Raw genomic sequence first — 18,396 nt, 5'->3', positions numbered from 1 at the left:
GTTCGCCAAGTGCCCAGCCCAGAGGAGTGAGCAGGGGTGTGTGGCTGGCCCCAGCGTCCTACATCCAATCTTGCAATTTCGAGCCAATACGGATAGAGCCTGGCTTGAGCCACAGGCCAAGGAGATCTGCTGTGTATGACCAAGCGATAACATGTTTCTCTTCATGTGTGTGGCCACTGTGGTGCGGGCAAGGAGAAGCAAATCCTCTTAATGTGAGAAATTCCCCCTTTGAACCGCGTTTCAAGTTGCAAGTCAACCTCCTTTCAAGCCCTTTTGGCAGCGCGTCAAGCTGTGCAGAATACGTGACGCGGACTATTCCTGCAAGAAACGAGCCACGTCCACCCGGGAACAAAGTTTGGTCCAAACACCATGCAAGCAAGATTCCGATCACCCTAACTTGTTTTGGAGCACTAGGTATTCTTGCTCTTCTCTTCTTCCCTGACCAAGATATGGCCAATATTACCTATCCGGATATAAACTTTTGACTTGCCCGCAATCAATCAAACAAAATGGTATATTTATGTCCAAGGAAATATCCGTACCCTCTCCCTATTTCGCCAAGTCCTTGCCCGAGACATTGAATTATTTTGCGGATATTATTCATCAGAATCATCAAAAACTCCCCTTCTCAAGCTGGGACAGCCCCCATTTGCTCCTTCGGGGTCTTCAACCAGTCCATACTCTGCTCAATATCGTTCGCCACCTGGTTCTGGGCATCTGCAGCAGCGGCAGCAGCGCCGCCGCTGCCAAACATGCCCATGAAGGTCTCGTCAGAGGTGTTGACGCCCTCGGCAGGGAACTGGAGCCATTGATCGAAGTCGAGGTTAGTGGTTCCTGCAACACCGCTCCAATCAAACTGAGCCTGGCCCATGCCGCCGTCCAGGTCCATCTGGTCCCTTTCCTCCAGCGACCCGGTGGCAGACGGCGTCATCGCCAGCTCCGACGGCGTCTCTGTCGGCGGGGGCGAGTGCCCCACCACGACGGCCGGGTTTCCGTTCGAGTCTCGAGGCATGTACGTCCGATCGGCATGGAAGAGTTTGACCTCGGTCGAGTTCAGGTACGGCGCGTTGTCCGGCGGCGGGGTCGATCGGTCCTCCGCTCTCTGAGCGGGGACTAGGCTGAGCCCCGGAGTCAGGACGCTCTGCAGAGTCTTGCCTACGCCCTGATGTGCCGGGGTGCCGTCGGTCACGTCGATCGCGGCCTTGCGCAAGGCAGCATCGAGGAAGCCGGTTGCGAAGTCTGCGGCCGCGTAGATCTCTCGCAGCTTCTCCATCACACGCATGCACTGCTTGAACCCTTTAGTTGCCTTGACACGAGCCTCCTGTATCGGACTCTTCATCTCCAACAGGTGGATGATCATGGCTGGCAGAATCACCGTCACGCCGCTTGTCGGTAGGTATCTCTCGAGGCGCAGACGATGGAGTTCCGCCACCATCTGAGTGATCTGATTCGCTGCGTCGCGGACTCTCATCCGGGACATTTCCTGGACCTGGCGGGAAACGCATGGCGTCTGTTGCGGGGACGAGGAGAGGAACTGGGGGCGGTGCAGCGCCGACACCGTGGTGTGATAAACCATGTGGAGCAGATTGCGCTGGACAGCAATGGTTGAATGCCCGTTCTTGATGTCCTGCGGCCCCAATGGTCGATATTGGCACAGCTGGGGCAAATTGGCGTACCAGGTCATGAGCTCCATGTCGACCATATGGACCTTCTCAAAGTTATCAAGGGACTTGTTGGGGAGCAGCATCATGGTGCTATTGGTCGTGTTCTCGGGCCGGACCGATTCGCGATTCAGTACCGAGTACTGGGCTTTGAGCATGTGGTTGATACATATGCAGAGCTTGGCCTTCTCGACGCACATGACCGCCAGTTCCCGTTGCATGTTGATGTCCCGAATAAGAGTGCACTCGGCGGGTAGAAGCTGATTGTCGTCCGATAGCGCCTCGATTTCGAAGTCACCCTCTTCCAGCATAGGGACATCAAAATCCTCATCCTTAATCCTCGTCGGACGTCGCATCCCAAGAGCAATCAGGCGATCCCGCATAAAGCAAGACCACCAGATCCTTTTCCACAGTTTCTGCCTGTGTAGAGGCATGCTTGTGTTGGCGGGGTTGCGATGGAGGCCGATGGTGTGTGCCAACGAGATGGCCACTCCCATCCAGTGCCATGTATCTTTCTGGTCATCGGGCGTCTCGTACCAATACGTCATCAGCAAGAGGGCTTGAACAAGGACAAGGCGGTCTGATTCGTAGTCGAAGTCGTACAGCAGCTTCAAATCAAGTCAGCAACTCGTGTCCTAGCTCGGAAGATCCAAGGGGTATTACCCTAGTCCTGTGGAAGAAGTCCCTCCTCGCGGCCTTTCGGCTTGAATAGCCAGCCTCCTTCAAGTGCTTGGCACCGACAAAGGCAGTCGCGACGAACATCACGGCCTGGTACAGGAACAAGCTGACCTGCCCCGAGAAGCCATCGACGGAATTGATGATGTTTAGGAATTCGTGGAGCTCAAGGAGGGGCATGTACGGGTGAACAAATTCGACGTATGCCTGGAGTAGGGCATTCTGGAGCGGAAGGCTCGGCAGCGTCAATGCCCCCTTGGTGTGGAGGTATCTCGCATCCTCGACCCCGATCCTAGGCGGGAGCGGCTTGATGAAGGCCGGTAGCTGAGCGACGGCATCTGGCTCTTCAAGTGAGTTGAGAAACTGCGCCGTCCGCAGGTCCCCAAGCAGCGGCGACTGACTCAACCCCGGATTAGGCCAGATGGGACGGGCATCGCCCAACTTGGCCAGCAGGGCCGATGCATCCGTACGGAATCCGGCAGCGGCCGTGGCAGCAGCGGCGCTTTGTTGATCTATTAATTTCGCCGAGCATCCGCGGTCAGCATGAGATAGCTCGTGGTGAAACTCGAGGATTCACATGTAAAAAGCAGGAAAATGCGAGGGCGGGGACCCTGGTGGGACAGAGATCATAAGCTTACAGATGAGATGAGGAACGTGACCCTCGACAGGCAATGAGCCCTGCCACGCGGGCCCACCGCCATTACCAGGTCTCTGGAGATCCGCACTGGTGATACTGATTGGATTCGTGGTGATGCTGGCGGCTCTCAGTGCCTCGGCACCAGACACGTGCCCCGCCGTGGATGCAGCATAAAGATTCTTTCTAGAAATCGGGGTAAAAGGGTTCCAGGAGTTAGCGTAACTGGCAAGGGGGTAGGAGCAGGTGGAAGTTGTGTTGAAACGAGATCAATCAGGGGGACCGAAATGCCATGTGATAATGACGGAATTGATGCCTCGTGGGTGACAATAGGGGGAAAACTCACTTGCGCCGGCGGCTCTCCTGCACGATACACTCCACGTTGTCCCATCGGCAATTGCCGCAAGGAGCACCCTCGACGACATCGCAGCGAACCTTTCGTGCCCTGCAGGACACGCAGGCTCGTGCTGCACGCCTCTTGGTCACTTTTTGGCCTCCCTTGGACTCGGAGGCCGACAAGCTCAGCTTCCTCTTCGGCGATGTTGATGTGGCTTTTGTTGTGGCTGATGGCCCCTTGGAGGAAGTTGGAGAAGCCGAGTCGAGTGGGGCAGTTGGGGTCGGAGAGGGCGACATGGAACGCCCATCAGTATCGTGATCCGCCATGTTGAAGACGATAAGCTTCGAATCGGTTTATGTGTGTGTTTTGGACACTATCTTTCGCCGAGAAACCGAATTGTTGGTGTTTAGAGTTCTCGGGAGGCTCAACATATGCCGGGGGAATCGGGTTTGGACGGAGACTGGTTTCGAGTTGTTCGCGAAGAAGGATGTGGCTTGCAAGGGGCTCTCATGGCATCACCACTCGACAGAAGGATCTGGACAGAGCAAAGCATCGGACGGGTGGCAAGATGTACAACCACAAAATAATAAAGGTAAAGAAACCTAAGAAATGCAGCTACGGCAGACGGGGTGGGGGAGGGGGGCGCGGGCGATTATTATAATTTGGGATGATGGAGATTGAAGAACGGTCACTTACACGGAGTCGATACGTACCTGAGGACCTGACAGGGTCTAGCCGTCTAATGACATCGACTGCGACTAAGACCCGACCACACTTGCAGATGCCAATGCCTGCCGAAGAACCTTTTTCTACAATCAGTCACTCTTGATTAATCCTTAGTAAAACAGACAACTCCCAAAAGCGCGTATATGCTTGGCATTCCTCTGTCCTCGGACCGACCATCATTTTGAGACAAGAAAGATTGAGGTCTCTCGATCTCCTTTCCCACGGTCATGCCCCCCCCGCGATGGCGAGTTCTACCATGAACTTCCGTACCTCTACTGCGTATGTAAACGCCGACAAAGGAAGCCGTGTTTGACCCATCCATCATCCATGCATGGAACTTCTCCACACCCCTCCAGGCTCCACCCCTTGGCCCGGGCAGTTGTCGCCTCTTGGTCCAGTGACGATGCATAAGTTGTCAATCCACACAAGAAAAACCCCTCGCCTCCCAAGTTGGTTGTGGAGCAGCCAATCAAAGCAGGACTGGATTGGTAGCTCGCTAGTCTTGGATTAAGCTTGGCCCGATGCATCGAGTCAGCAAATTTCAAGTCTGTACGTTGTACGAATACCGGCGAAAGTGTGTTCTGTCCACGTGCACAAACATTCTTGGCGGCCAGGCGCTCACCTTGAATGCCCAGGCTTCTGACGAGAGCGGATGTCTTACTCAGCTTGGCAAGTGGCTCTTGGAAGCATGGATTCCACCAGTGTGCTCTTAGCCTCCAGGACTACCCAAAACAACCATATGCAGCACACGGTCGCTTCAACAAGTCGAGGGCGGGCGCTCGTGACGCACCACCATCCTCATCGGATCGTGTATCAAAAGTCCAAAGGGGCAGGCAGGTCGTCCACAATTAAGAATCGGTAATACTCGGGTATGGGATTCTTCACCCGGGAGTTCACCGAGTAAAAGTGGGTCAAGGCTTGGCGCTATAACACACTACCTAAATGTCGCATTTCGCCGCTGCAGGGCAGGACTCTGGATGCCCGTGCAATTGGTCATTGTCTCCTGCGTAGATCGCTCTTAAAGTTGGCACATGCCAGATCCGGTGCCTTGATGTTGAAGTACCAAGAGCTGCTGACTATGAAATTGGGCTGGACTGGAAGTTTGAAAGTGGGGTAAGTCAACAAGGTCAAGACTCTAGCAGGCGTCTAGGTAGCTGGGGCTCTTTACTAGGGCAAAAGACCTACTTACAGTCTTGCAGAGGCTAGAACCTGACTCCTGGTACGACTGTTGCATATTCTCTTGGCCTGACACCTGAAGATGATTCTGGTGACAGGAGTAGGGAGCTGGTCAGAAAGGGGCCACATGCAGATTTGCATCGAATCCCCCCAGCAGGATCCCTACCTTAAATGGAGTTGAGCGTCCAAATATTCAAGATTCAGCTTGGCCACAAGGGTGTTGCCATAGTACACATCCAGGCAGTTAATAGAAAGTAGTGGCTTAATAGTCTTAGGCCCACGCACCCTATGCTAAGACTACCTAGGTAAGGTAGGTAGCTTTGGGCTGACTGGCATGTACCGTGGCGTAATTAACGCCTTGTTGGGGCACCCACCACCTTCCCTTTCTCCGTCAGGAAAATTCTGATTTTCGGGGATCTCACCGAGTTGTCGAGCGCATTGCATGACCCCGTACATACCTACCTATCTGGCATCTCGATTCTTTCATTGATGTGGGCACGAGACCGTTCCTTCCCGACTTTGGAGCGGATAATGCACCCCACCATCGAAGCGACCCCACATCCCTCCACACTGTCCACAGCCCACGACAACTCCGTGCTTTCCCGGCTGGCGGGGGCAGATCTACTTTTTTATTGGCCAATGCTGGATCCATTTTCCCGGGACCTGGGTCTCCTAATCCTGGGTCTGGATTCTGGAAGTGCCTCTACTGTGTAGACTAAGAAATAGATGCGTCTTATATTTTCTCCTGTCTTCCCCTGCCCGCACACCGACTGATGTTGGTAGGGAATCATGGCGTGACAATATCCGTGTTGGCACACATAGTTAACTGGCGATGCGGGAGCCCCAGGACTTGGTGCCTCTGGCTTCCCCATGGGGTAACGATGGCTGCCGTCAACTCCCAACTGGCATGCATTTTTGATGCAATTCAAGGGCTATGTGTGACGTAGAGCTACCAAGTTTGACGCGGATCCGGTAACCCACGTGATGCACTCATGCCAGGTCCCGTTCCAATCTCTGTTTACATAGTACAGAGAAAGAGAGCGCTCCAAATTCGGTCCCGTCCCATCTCCCGTACCCCTCACCCGCCCGCCCGCGCCACGAATTTCTCCGCATGAGCCATTACCCCGGCAGATTTCGCGGCAGGGTTTGCGATACTGTGGTCGCACATTGCATCCGACGGGAAGTAGAGTGGGACCCTCGTTAGCCACCGGCTCCGACACTCTCGGCCGCCGGCGTTAGCAAGGCCACCGGATCTTGTCAAATGACAGGCCCGGCCAGGTTCACCGCAATGGGGTTTGCAGAAAGCAGCTCAACGCAGGGTGTGGGGAGCCGAACACAACGATACAGCCTTCTTCCGTGCCGGTTGCTAGTTGCATCTGCCGAAAATGGCCGATCCATCCCCGAGATTAGGAGGTTCGGCGGCATTCGGAGGTTGCGCCTCAACCAATGGCTCTCACTCCTCGCCAGATGACCTTTGCATCCTCGATTGGAGATGAAAAGATGGCCGGAATCCCAAGGATTCAGACAAGCGCGACCCGTTCAACTGCGGTGGGCGCGAACGGTCCCCTCCTAGAAATGGATTCTGCACTGATGGCACATGACCAAGTCGATATTTCCTGGTACGGAGTCTATTATCCTGCCTCCCCCCCTATGTCCATCTATCCAAGATTCCAGGCGCTCTCGTTTCCAAATAAAGACTACAGGGATTATATGATCTAGCCCAATGGTAAACCTCTCCCTTTTACGAATCCACATTGGCACGACGCCACAAGTATCAGCCCGTCGTTGGCAATGCCGTTATCCAACTACTATGGGCATATTTATATATATATTTTTACATGAGAACAATCCCCCTCCACAGAGACCGAGCAAGGGGGCAGAAGGTCGTGAATAGAACAGCAAAGCAGCAGAGGGCACAACCCCGCCTACACCAGCCTAGCATAAACGCTCAACCGGTTCGCCGCGCCGCAGAACTCGGAAACGTTGCCCGCGCACGGCATGTCGCACTCGGACGGGCCCCCCGCGGCCGCAACGGCGCCCTCGTCCAGGACGTCGCCGCAGTAGCACTCGCGGGCGTACTCGGTCCCGAACAGCGCGTACCCGTCGCACAGCTCCGCGCACGCCTCGAGCGTCATGTCGTCGTCGGCGTGCGCCTCGGCAGCGAGCGACCGGGCTGCCCCGGGGGCCGCCGCCGCTGCCTCGGTGTAGCAGTCGTCGAACGTCCAGCCGCCGGGGAGGGCGGTTGGCTGGGAGGGCGGCGGCGGCGGCGGCGGGACGTCGACGTCGGGCGCCGAGTAGAGCTCCAGCCTGTTGCCGGCGCCGCAGAACTCGAGCGGGTCGCCCGTGCAGGTCATGGAGCAGTCGGTCAGCGGGGCTTCGGCCGACGAGGCGGCCAGGGTGTTGCCGCAGTAGCACTCGCCGCCGTACTCGGTGCCGAAGTACTTGTGGCCTGTGCAGAAGGCGGCGCAGGACTCGACGGTCATGTCCGTGCCTGAGCTGTAGGAGGACGATGAGAGGGCGCGCACGCCGTCGCCTTCGGTCCAGCACCCGACGAGGGTGTAGGGGAGGACGGTGGGCTTGTGTGATGGGGTGGCAACCGTGGTTGGCGGAGTTGTCGGCTCCGTTTCCGGGGGTGGCGTGGTCGTCACCGTAGGGGACTCCGTCGGGGCGGCGCCGTTACTGTAGAGCTCAAGGCGATTGCCGTTGCCGCAGTATTCGAACGGATCTCCTGCGCAAGTCATGCTGCAGTCAGAAAGCGGAGCAGATGTGCTGGAGGCGTGGACTGAGTTTCCGCAGTAGCCTGTTTCCGCCCAAGGTCAGCAATCAGTTCTAGCACCCGAATGTTAATCTAGCGATTGTCCAGAGGGACTTACATTCCCGGCCATACTCGGTTCCGAAGTAGTTGAAGCCCGAGCAGAACGCCGCACAAGACTCCAGGGTCATGTCATCGTCGGCGTACGAATCTGCGGACAAGGCTCGCACGCCGTCGCCCTCGGTGACGCAGCCGACAAAGGAGAACTCGGCAACGGTCGGTTTGACCGCCAGGGTGGCAGTCGGTGTCGGCGTCGGCGTGACGGTTTGAGACGCCGTTGTCGAATAGAGCTCGATGCGGTTCCCCGCGCCGCAGTACTCGGTCGAATCACCGCCGCAGACCATGTCGCATTCCGAGAGAGGGGCTTCCGTGCTGGTGCTGTCGAGACTATTTCCGCAGTAACACTCTCGGCCATACTCGGTTCCCCAGTACACGAAGCCTGAGCAGTTGCCCATGCAGCTCTCGAGGGTCATGTCATCATACGCGAACGCAGCGCCCTTCAATGCCCGGCTAGTCGCGCCCTCGGTCCAGCATGACACAAGCTCGTACCCACCGATCATCTCGCGGTGACCCAAGGTCTCGGTGGGCGATGTGGGGTCCTCGGTGGTCACGGTGGGAGACGGTGTCGTAGTGGGCGATGTAGTCGGTGGCGTCGACGTGGTGACACCGCCGCAGGCAGCGCTTCCAGTGTAGGTAGTGCAAGTGCCGGACAACTCGCCTGCACTGTTGAAAGCATCTGAGATGACATCCTCTCCATCCCCGCTGACAATGGTCAGCCTGGCTTTAGAACTCAGTCCGCCGGTGATACTGTAAGTCGCCGAGTAGAAGGTGTAGTCGCCGACGCAGTCACCCTGGGTCATTGGGACTGTCTCGTCAAGCAGAGCAGGAACAGGGTTCCCATCACCTGTGGTCCGAGGAACAAGGTACGAGACGGCCAGGTTCACAGGAAGCGACGTGCGATCGTTCCGGACCAGGGCCGAAACTGTAAGAGCACCGGAGCCTTCGACAAGGCAGCTTTGCGGCTTCTGGAGCAGGACCGCATCCGAGATAGGGTAAGAGTTCCCATTGTTGTCGAATTCCTGAGTTGTATCATCATTAAGATTAACGGCGACGGTAAATGATGAGATACCTGTGGCGGTATCGATATCTGCCGAGATGGGGAAGAAGGCGAAGCTTTCATCGAATCCGTTACCGAGCTCCCGAGCCGTTGTGGCCGTGGCACATGATCCGCAATCATTACCGCCGTCTCGGTCCTTGTAAGTCAGAGTGACTCCAGAGATGGAGGTAGAGGGCAGGTCTGTGGTCCGAACGCGAATGTATCCACTCAGGAGCAGGGTGGTGCCGTCGGTGTTCAGGGTCAACTGCATGTTGACTGGCTTGACTGCGTACGGCGTGATAGGGTCCGTGAGAACCACATCCCCGGGAACCGTATCGATCATCTTCTGAAGCACCGTCTTGCAGGTGTTTTGGAAAGCGGTCGGGTCAGCCAAGGCCTTCATGGTGACGTTTCTGTCGGCACTGAAGACCCTGAAGTCGGAATCCTTCTTGAGGGCAACGGCTGGCCCAACGACAAGCGGGTTCTGGGTGGTATTTGCCAGATACTCGGTCACAACCTTGTTGTCAAAGGCAGCAACGGTCGAGTCGAGACCAGCCTCATCATTGGTAGCAGAACCAGCGGGAACCAAGTCGGGAAACTCTTGACTATGGACTCCACCCAAGGTATGACCGCATGCCGTAACCTGGATCATCTCAGGAACGGTGAAACCCATACGGTCGAACTGATTAGTGAAGATGCTAATCGTGTTTTGTGGCTGTGGCACGCCGGGATCGCCGGCTTCTGTTGCGTCCTTGCGGCCACCTCTCACCGGGACAACAGGTCCACCGCAAGATCGTACAGAAGCATAGACTCCAGCGGCAATCAAATCGGCGATGCTAGACTGCGCCGACAGGAAGTTGCCCATAAACTCGAGGGTGCTGGCGTGTCCGGGGCCGGTATTCTCGGTGTTAGTCAACTCGAACTGCAAGGAACCGTCCAGGCCCCCCGTGCCAAAGTAGGTGTTTGCTGTGGACATGTCGTGGAAACCGACTCGCAGCCATTCTGCGGCGTTCTGCCGGCCGGGACCCGATGCCTCGTTCGAGCAAGGGCTGATTTTCTGGGAGAAGAGGCGGGCCCCGAAGCCTTGCAACTGGTACATGATCTCCTCCAGCTCATCGGTAGGTGCCGGCCATGTGGGATCAGCGCCGGCCCTCGCCGTCAGCGAGAGCAGGCCTGCGAAGAGAGGCGTCCTTGGTCTCATCTTGGGAGCTCCTTCCAAGGCAAACAGCTAAAATCCAAGATACAATCGGGGGCAAAACGAGGGGATGGGGTTGGCTGGGTACGAGTCCGAGCACAACTATCCGACAGAAACTCGCCCGGCACACTGTCAGTGCAAAGGGAAGCGAGAGAGGAGGGAGGTGAGGTAGAAAGAAAGAGACACGGAAAGCTCGCACTTGGGAGCGTGCGACCTACTGGTTTATCAAAGCATGCTTACCTTCGTACACTATTCCAAGCCATGTTCTCGAACCGGCAGCGCTGGCTGGGCTATCTCCAAAAAGGGACAGGAGGCGGAAGAAATTGCATGGGACGATGTGATAGTGCCCCTGCTTTTGGTGATGGCCACATCCCTGTCACTCGTATTTCCCCAAGGCGCATGCATGACAGTGGGGAATCAATGGCCAGCACAGAGCGAGTGCCAGTATCGCTTATGAAAAGACGGCGCGGGATTGGCCCGACGTTGAGGTCTATGTCCAGCCGCAAAATGGACCGGGTTTGTTGGCGTCGTTGGGCGTCGCAATCCCATTAAATATCAGCTACCCATATTCTCGGGCCGCCCGCACTAATGCAAGAACATATTATTGCTAAGAGAATGAACATTATCAGGTACGAAAATGGGCAGCTTCGACGAGCATGGACAACTCGTGGCTGGTGGCAACTTGTGTGGCTGGCTGATTGGGCTGCAATCAGTTGAGACCCTGCAGCATCCATCACTCTCTTCCTCTGGAACAAAGCTCCGGCCTCAGCTTTGGCGATATTCTCCCAACAATTGATCTTGCCAACATAACCAGGAAGAGGGTTATCGGCGCTCCCAGCGGCTTCAGCAACATATCGGACAAGCGGGTATGTTCCGCGGAATAAGAACGAGTTATTCTAAGGAGTCGTCGTAGGACCCGGAGCCTCTCGATCGCCCTTCAATATGCCGGAATTGCCGTTACGGAACTGGACTGCCGCTAGAACGCGGGGCTGATAAGGCCCTGATGTCTGCCGAGGTGACCTTGAAAGGTCGGACCATGGACTGACAAACTAGATTCCTAGACGAGTACGGAAAATTGGGCCTCCAAACGAAGAGCGTTGTGGGAGGGCTGAAGAACGCTGCGGTGGGAACCAGCCGATATCCGCGATCCTGGACGCCGTATTAACCCTACTGTGGTATGCGGCTGTTGGATGCATTCAATCAAGGGGGCCCAAGAACGCCAGGCTACTCTCGACTAGCTTACCTCGATCAGCCATGGCTCACTGACGCCGCTACTGAGCCTACTGAGCCCATCCGAGCTCGAGCACAACTTGGCTGTGGAAATTGGGGTGTCATAGCTCGACAGAGAGAATAAAGCACATGCCCAGTGGAAGGCGGGCGTGTCAGCCATCAGTTTAGGCTGGCCTGGCCGCGGCCAAAGCAACTCTGTTCGGCTTGTCCATTTCAGAATACGGGAATACTTCGAACGCGGCAAAGATGGTTTCCGGGCGCTGGGTCTGATGTGACCACTACGATAATGCTGCTGTCAAACTGCTACGAGAGGTAGGCCAGGCTGACGCCGACTTGGAAGATACCCTTGGCCGGACGTCGTTACCGTGGGCTGCTGCAAAAGGCAAATGGATGACGCCGTTGTTGAGCTGCCGCCGACATGGCACAAAGTCGATTCATACCTGACGCACAGGACTATTATGGCCAACACTATCTCGCGCTATCGCAGATGGTAATGGCAAGAGTCAATGCTTACGAGTATACTAGGCTGCTAGTCAGGTCTCACCTTGCATGTCTTAACTACATATAGCCTAACCGCTTCCAACCAGCAAGTTCCAACGTTGATTATGTTGCTGAGCAGGCAGACCAAACGTCTTGGGACTGTCTATAAAGATACAGGCAGCTTCAAGGATGCATAATGATGGTTCGGTGGGAAGTTCACAACATCTGACAAGTGTGTCATACCCGCGGTGGACAGTGGAGAGTTGACCTACGGAATTGCTGCATAGTAGATGCTCAGCAAATATTGTCAGACCGTATGTCTGGAGTATTCTAAAGAGAGCACCGTTTTCTCAGTTTGCCATTCACCTTTGACTCGACTCGCATTTGGTTATGCTGAGCCACCACAGGAATCTTCATAAACCTACGGAGTATACTTATCTGTATATGTCATACTGTGACTGCACCGATAACTCCACTCCTTGTGGCGGTGTCATACTTCGAGCAGGGGTCAGTAGGCTCAAGGAAGAGAGTTGTTTTTAGGACGTCTTTCTTGGTGGGCCATAACCGATCGCCATGATCATCAGTGGGCCGCCAAAAACTTACAAACTTCTAACAATCCACTTTGTTGGTTCTTCTCGTTACCTGTAGATATGAAGAGATCTCTACATATTCGAGGTATTGCTTACCGCATCAAGAAACTCATAACTTGGTAACTCAATTGATGGCATGCCGAATCCGACAACCAAGATGTTCTAGTTTGCTCCCGATGGTTTGAAGGTCGAGTAAGCATTAATGGTGAGGTTGAGAGGGTGACGTCACCTTCCTTACCCCTGTCACTTTCATGAGGATGGTGACCATGGAGGGGCTTAGAGGGGCAATGTATTCGTCACCAACCCGTCAAGACTTCTGGGCCACCCTCAGATCAAAGATATCGACGGCCAATCATGACCGCTACAGGTTGGTGTTTTGCTCCTCATGGGTCTACGGGGTACGCCCAAGCCACTACTCTGACGGAGACGAAATGACCATTTATCAAGGACCCTGTTTCCTCCCCGAGGACCCTTCATGCAATGCTCTACAACTACCGGCATCCTGCAAGGCACCATAGCACCGTAGTTATCTTTCGTCAAGTGTCATTCTAAGACCCACGATATATACACAATCCGTACCTACCCTTCGACCATGGGAGCGAGCGCAGGTATCGCTCTCAAGTTCCTTCAGTGGTTCATCCGCGGCGTCCAGTTCTGCTGCTCGGCCATCGTCCTCGGCATCTTCTCCTACTTCCTGGCGACCCTGAACAACCATGGCCTGCACATAAAGACCTGGATCCGAGCCGTCACAGGCATCTCGGGCATCGGCGTCATATACACCTTCCTCGGCCTCCTCCTCCTGTGCTGCCTGGCCGGCCACCCGTTCACGTCCTTCATCGCCATCGTCCTCGACGTCTGCTTCATCGGCGCCTTCATCTACGTCGCCGTCGAAAATCGCGCTGGCGCCGGCTCCTGCAGAGGCCATGTCAACACCGCCTTCGGCTCCGGCGACTCGGCAACAAAGGTCCACGACAACGGCCACGGCGGCTTCACATCCCTCCCCACCCTGCACCAGGCGTGCAAACTCCAGACCGCCTCCCTGGCCGTGTCCATTGTAGCAGTGTAAGTCCCCTCCCAGCACCCATCACCCGATGGCCCAAAAAAGAAACACCAACCAACAAAATCTTCCCCTAGCATCTTCTTCCTCCTTTCCATCCTCGTCGAGCTTCTCCTAGTCCGCCACCGCCGCAAGGAGAAGCGCTTCGGCCCGAGCCCAGCCAACGACTACAGCTCCGGCTACGGCCACAAGCGCGGGATCTCCGGTAGTACCGCCGGTGGTGCCGCCGCCGCCGGCGCAGGCGGGGGCTTCCTCGGCGGCCTCTTCGGCGGGCGCCGCTGGGGCCGACGGCAGCATGACGACGCAGACCCCAACGCCCTGCCGGTGCACACGGCGCCGGGAGAAGTGCGCGACAGCTACGGCACGGAGCAGACGCGCGTCGCCAACTCGCGCGGCACCGACTCCGGCCTCGCCCCTGGGGCGGCGCCCTACGGCGGCAAAAGGTACGGCGAGCCCGGGTACGACTACGACCTCGCCAACGAGGCCGTCAACACCGGCGGCCGCGGATACGCGCCTGGTGGTGGTGGTGGTGCTGGGTACACCAACGGTGTCGAGGGGGGCGGTGCTAATGTTGTGCAGCCGGCTCATTACCCGGCTGGGAATTACAGATATGATGATGGTGTGTACAATGCCAGGGTTTAAAAGGGAGAAAGGGGTTAAAATTTTCTGGGTAGTGTGTTCGAGGTTCGAAGGGAGATACCCGACCCGCACATACTCAAGGGGGATTGCCGGTGGAGGGGAACTGGTTCCCCGTTCGCTCACTGTCTGTACTCTGTACTGTTAATTTAGATGGAAGGCGCAAGCTGTTGGATGTGCCTCTCGATGTATCATCATCTCTGTAATAATACCTACTATGCACGCGATGAGAAAATCCCCTCTTTGCGATTTGCCACAAGCCTGGGGTGCTAATACGCAGTCAGTCCAATACCAACACCAACACTACCGATACCACAACAAGCAAGCAATCAATTTCCCCGTTCCCCCATAATTGTCATTCAGCCCCAGCCACTCCCGTCCTCCCACTCGCTCCCGGACGCGCCCTCCGGGTCACCCACGTCGGACCAAGTGAGGTCCGCCTTCTCGAGCTCGCGGATGAAGAAGTCCTGCTCCTCCCTGAGCGCGGCCCTTGCCTCGGGCGCCATCTTGTCCGTGTAGCGGCGGAGGTTGAACCAGTGCGTCAGGCTGCGGAGGGCCTGCTCGAGCGGCAGCGCCTCCTCGACCTCGGCGTCCACGTCGCTGCCGGCGAGCCACTCGTCGCGCAGCTCCGGCCGGCAGTGCAGGTACACGGCCGTGATGACGCGCATGTTGGACTGCCGCCACTTGCGCCCGCAGTAGGGGACCTGGTTCTTGAACAGCTTGAGCGTGTACAGCCGCAGCTCCGGCTGCGGCACCTTGAGAGACTTGCGCAGGATGTTGGACGACTTGTAGTTCACCAGCAGCAGGTTGCGGTGCGCCTTGTTCTTGCAGATCTTCTGCACCACCCGCAGGTGGTTGATGAGCGCGAAGAAGTTGCGCCGCGAGAAATCGGTGATGGGCTCCTGCGGCAGCGGGTTGACTGGGTACCCGAGCTCGTCGACCTCTGGCCGCCCTGACTGGGACGGCTCGCCGTCGGGCTTGTCGCCGGCGATACCGGCGATACCGCTGCCGCTGCTGCTACCAGGTTCACCTTCCTCCTCTGCCGGGCGGTCCGGAGAGCGGCGGCGCTTGATGGGCGGCGGCGCGGCGTCGTCCTCACTCTCCTCATCCTCTTCAAAGGTCGTGGCTGTGGCCGGGTTCGGTGTGCCGCCGGCTCGGATGTTGCAGAAGTAGAAGAAGCTGTGTTCTATTCGATCCGTCTTGCTCTCCACGAGAAGCTGAATGTCGTGTACGGCGAAGATCTTCAAGACTAGCGGGATGTAATTAGAATCCAGCAATAGCTGAGTTAGGTATTCGAATTTCAGAACATCTGATACTGGAGTTAGCAAAGCCCAGACAAAGTTCCCGATCCCCTTCCGCCGTTATCGGTACTCGAGAACTTACGTGACAGCTTGAACCACTTCAACATCAGCACCATAATCCCCGTCACGGCCTTGGCGGAGATTTCTTTACTCCTCACTGCGTCAATCTCCTCGTCAGACGGCGAAACCGGCTCGTTCTTTGGGGCACCATTAGCGCCACTTGGTGCTTCTTGGGCCCTGCCGGCGCCGTTAACTCGTGCATTGTTCTGTCCCGCGGCGCCCGGATGCTGCTGCTGCTGCTGTCCATTTGCGGGCTGAACCAACAGGTTCGCAGCGACGGTTACAACGGCTCTGAAAAGCACAATGACCAGGGATTGAAGATGGGGGAGGGCATTGCTCTATCTTTCAGTTAGCAACCACACGCCGCATGGATCGCCATGACACCTTGACTCACGTAAAACGCTTCCACAGCCTCGAGCCGGTCTCTAATGCGTGGGTCAATGTCTGACCTGGGGCCAATATCGACCTTGGAATCCGAGTCTTCGGCACGATTATTATCCGCCGGCTCCGGCCTCGACAAACCCAACTCCTCTTTTTCCTCGAGGGTCAGCGACGACAGGTCGAGCTCGTCGATGATATCGTCGTCGGGGGCCTCCCAGCCGCGGTCGAACTTCAGGAACTTCTCCCGCTCCTCCCACAGCTGCCTCGACGCCCGACTCATCCTCACCCTCCTTGAGAAGAGCTCCCCGGCTTCCAAGATGGAGGCGGGGACATCGCTGCCTTCCCATTTCCGGCCCACCAGCAAGTCCTGCAGCGCGGCACCGCCCTTGCCGCCGGTGCTGTTGCTCGAGGCGTCCAGCGGCGGATACATAAAAGGGAAGTTCTGGTTCGTCTGATAGTTCTGCTTCTTGCCTCCCTTACCACCGACGGCCGGGGACGGTGGCGGCGAGGGCGCGGGGGTTGCGATGTGGACGGGCTGGTGTAGAATGGATGCCCCGCCGCTCTGGAGGTTCGCAGGAGCGGGCATGATGCCGTTGGCTCCATTGTTTCGTGTCGGATGGTTGGGCAGCTGGGGAAGCAGGGACGTGTGCTCCGCTTCCAGTGGTATCACGGGCTGTGGTGGGATGTATGCCGGGTATTTAGATGTTATCTCCTGCCGGAAAACATGGTAATCTAGAGGGGACGCGGTAATGACGTCCTTTTCCTTGTCGTCGTTGTCAGTCTCGGCCGTTGCCTTCTTTGCCTCGGCAATCTCCTTGCTGCCGCCGAAGACGAGTAAAATGGACTTCCAAAACAGAAGAAACACCTAGCAAGGTCAGCGGGAAATTCATAGCCGGAATCGGATCAGAGGCTAGGCTTGCCTGGGTGTGTGGGAGGACGTTTGCTTCATCCCATCTCAGCTTGGCCGTCGCATCAACCATGAAAGGGAGCAAACCAGGTTCAAGCGCGACTGGAGCATGTCAGTCACACATACTCGCCAGCCCAATGAAGGATGAGGATATCCACCTACAAAGCTGTGACTGAACCGACGGCAGCCGGTAAGGGTCTGATAATACCTCCTGGATGACCATGTACATGATCGTCATTACGTTCAGGAGTTCATCTTGCGGGTTCTGAAGACCCCCAGCCTGCAACTGCTGCGTATCGTCGGTCCTGTACAGAGTATGGTTTAGCATCCGTTCCCCAGGGCAGTGATGAGAAATTGGGCATACCAGAATGGCTCAAAGGCCCTCCTCGTCGCATCCCAAATAACAGATATCCCACCACAGTCAGCAAGAAGCTCCACACCGGCCTTCATAGCCGCCAGCTGCGACGGATTGGCCGCAGACTTGATCTTTCCATCATCCAAGCTAGGCAGGCTTGGCTCGTCGATGCTCTCTGTCCACCTCCCGAGCACCAGATATGTCAGCCCGCCGATGGCAGACGACCGGGCAGCCGTGTCGGACGACCGGACGCCCTCCAGTAGCCCCGTGACGAACGTGCGCCGGTCTTCCTCGCTCGCGTCCTTCCACGGCCTCTCGTCCTCAAAGGCGTCGGCCCACTCGGCGTAGAAGTTCCGCTGGGCCGTGTTCAGCCGCACCCACTGCCAGAAGTTGGAGACGAACCACTCGTCGATCTCCTCCTCTATCGGCGCCATGTCGCTGTAGACGTAGTCGTACGCGATCGGCTCCGAGCGCGGGAACTCGGCGACGATGCGCCGGAGCTGGGCGAGCGAGAGGGAGTCGGGGGGCTGTTGGGGCCCATTTCCAGGGATGCCGCCCGCCTCGGAGCCCTGCTGGGTCGGCGGCTGGGGTACGGCTGGGGGAGGGCCTTGAGGCTGCGCTTGCCTTTGCAGCGGTGGGCGGCTTGGGCCAGGCGTGGCGGTGCCGGCTCGACCGGAGCTCTCGGGGCCAACGTCGACGACCTCGGCGTCGCTAAGATCTGCGGCGGCTTTGACTGGGGTGGCGCCCTCGGCCGGAGCTTTCGGGCCCCAGAGGGAGTTCATCTTGGAGGGGTGTAGCTTGTTTACTCAAAGGTTTTGTCGGGACATGATGCTAGAAACAAACCACGACCGATGGGAATAAGTACTTGGCTATCAATAAAATAAAAAGATATCGGGCTGTTAAGGAAAACCGTGACAGATGGGGCTTCAGATTCTCGCGTCGGCCCGCTGGCGCATGTGTCTAGGTGCCGCAATGACACTGAAAGCTTGCGACGGCTTCAAGCTATCGATAGCTCAGATGTGGGGCGGTTGATTGGCTGGCGTTGGGGGCATGTGGCTGTGCAGTTCAAATTGTGGCTGGCCGAATA

General features: G+C 56.8%; 4 protein-coding genes across 4 annotated transcripts; 1 reads left to right on the top strand and 3 right to left on the bottom strand.

The window, feature by feature from the left end:
• Positions 1–556: 556 nt before the first annotated feature.
• QBC33DRAFT_261136 (cutinase transcription factor 1) lies at positions 557–3,960 on the bottom strand. Its single transcript, XM_060423104.1, has 4 exons — positions 3,317–3,960; positions 2,975–3,156; positions 2,325–2,848; positions 557–2,269 (listed from the first exon to the last, which is right to left on the bottom strand). Exons 1-4 carry the CDS (start codon positions 3,631–3,633, stop codon positions 629–631), a joined length of 2,664 nt encoding a protein of 887 aa, XP_060286518.1. The 5' UTR covers positions 3,634–3,960; the 3' UTR covers positions 557–628.
• Positions 3,961–6,770: 2,810 nt separating this feature from the next.
• QBC33DRAFT_527529 (putative fungistatic metabolite) lies at positions 6,771–10,806 on the bottom strand. Its single transcript, XM_060426984.1, has 3 exons — positions 10,553–10,806; positions 8,083–10,414; positions 6,771–8,009 (listed from the first exon to the last, which is right to left on the bottom strand). Exons 2-3 carry the CDS (start codon positions 10,316–10,318, stop codon positions 7,135–7,137), a joined length of 3,111 nt encoding a protein of 1,036 aa, XP_060286517.1. The 5' UTR covers positions 10,319–10,414; positions 10,553–10,806; the 3' UTR covers positions 6,771–7,134.
• Positions 10,807–13,204: 2,398 nt separating this feature from the next.
• On the top strand, positions 13,205–14,311 carry QBC33DRAFT_512071 (uncharacterized protein; the record flags this gene model as incomplete). Its single annotated transcript, XM_060425884.1, has 2 exons — positions 13,205–13,674; positions 13,747–14,311. The coding sequence occupies 2 exons, from the start codon at positions 13,205–13,207 to the stop codon at positions 14,309–14,311; spliced, it is 1,035 nt and encodes a 344-aa protein (XP_060286516.1).
• Positions 14,312–14,438: 127 nt separating this feature from the next.
• QBC33DRAFT_527520 (N1221-domain-containing protein) lies at positions 14,439–17,970 on the bottom strand. The gene is made up of 6 exons (XM_060426983.1): positions 17,319–17,970; positions 17,117–17,259; positions 16,968–17,056; positions 16,061–16,912; positions 15,689–16,004; positions 14,439–15,614 (listed from the first exon to the last, which is right to left on the bottom strand). The coding sequence occupies exons 1-6, from the start codon at positions 17,741–17,743 to the stop codon at positions 14,665–14,667; spliced, it is 2,775 nt and encodes a 924-aa protein (XP_060286515.1). The 5' UTR covers positions 17,744–17,970; the 3' UTR covers positions 14,439–14,664.
• Positions 17,971–18,396: the final 426 nt, after the last annotated feature.

The sequence above is a fragment of the Phialemonium atrogriseum genome (genome assembly GCF_030411735.1).
Source record: "Phialemonium atrogriseum strain 8032-3 unplaced genomic scaffold QBC33scaffold_4, whole genome shotgun sequence".
Classification (NCBI taxonomy): domain Eukaryota; kingdom Fungi; phylum Ascomycota; class Sordariomycetes; order Cephalothecales; family Cephalothecaceae; genus Phialemonium; species Phialemonium atrogriseum.
Note: the sequence above shows the minus strand (reverse complement) of the source record. Positions and strands in the feature narration are given on the sequence as shown.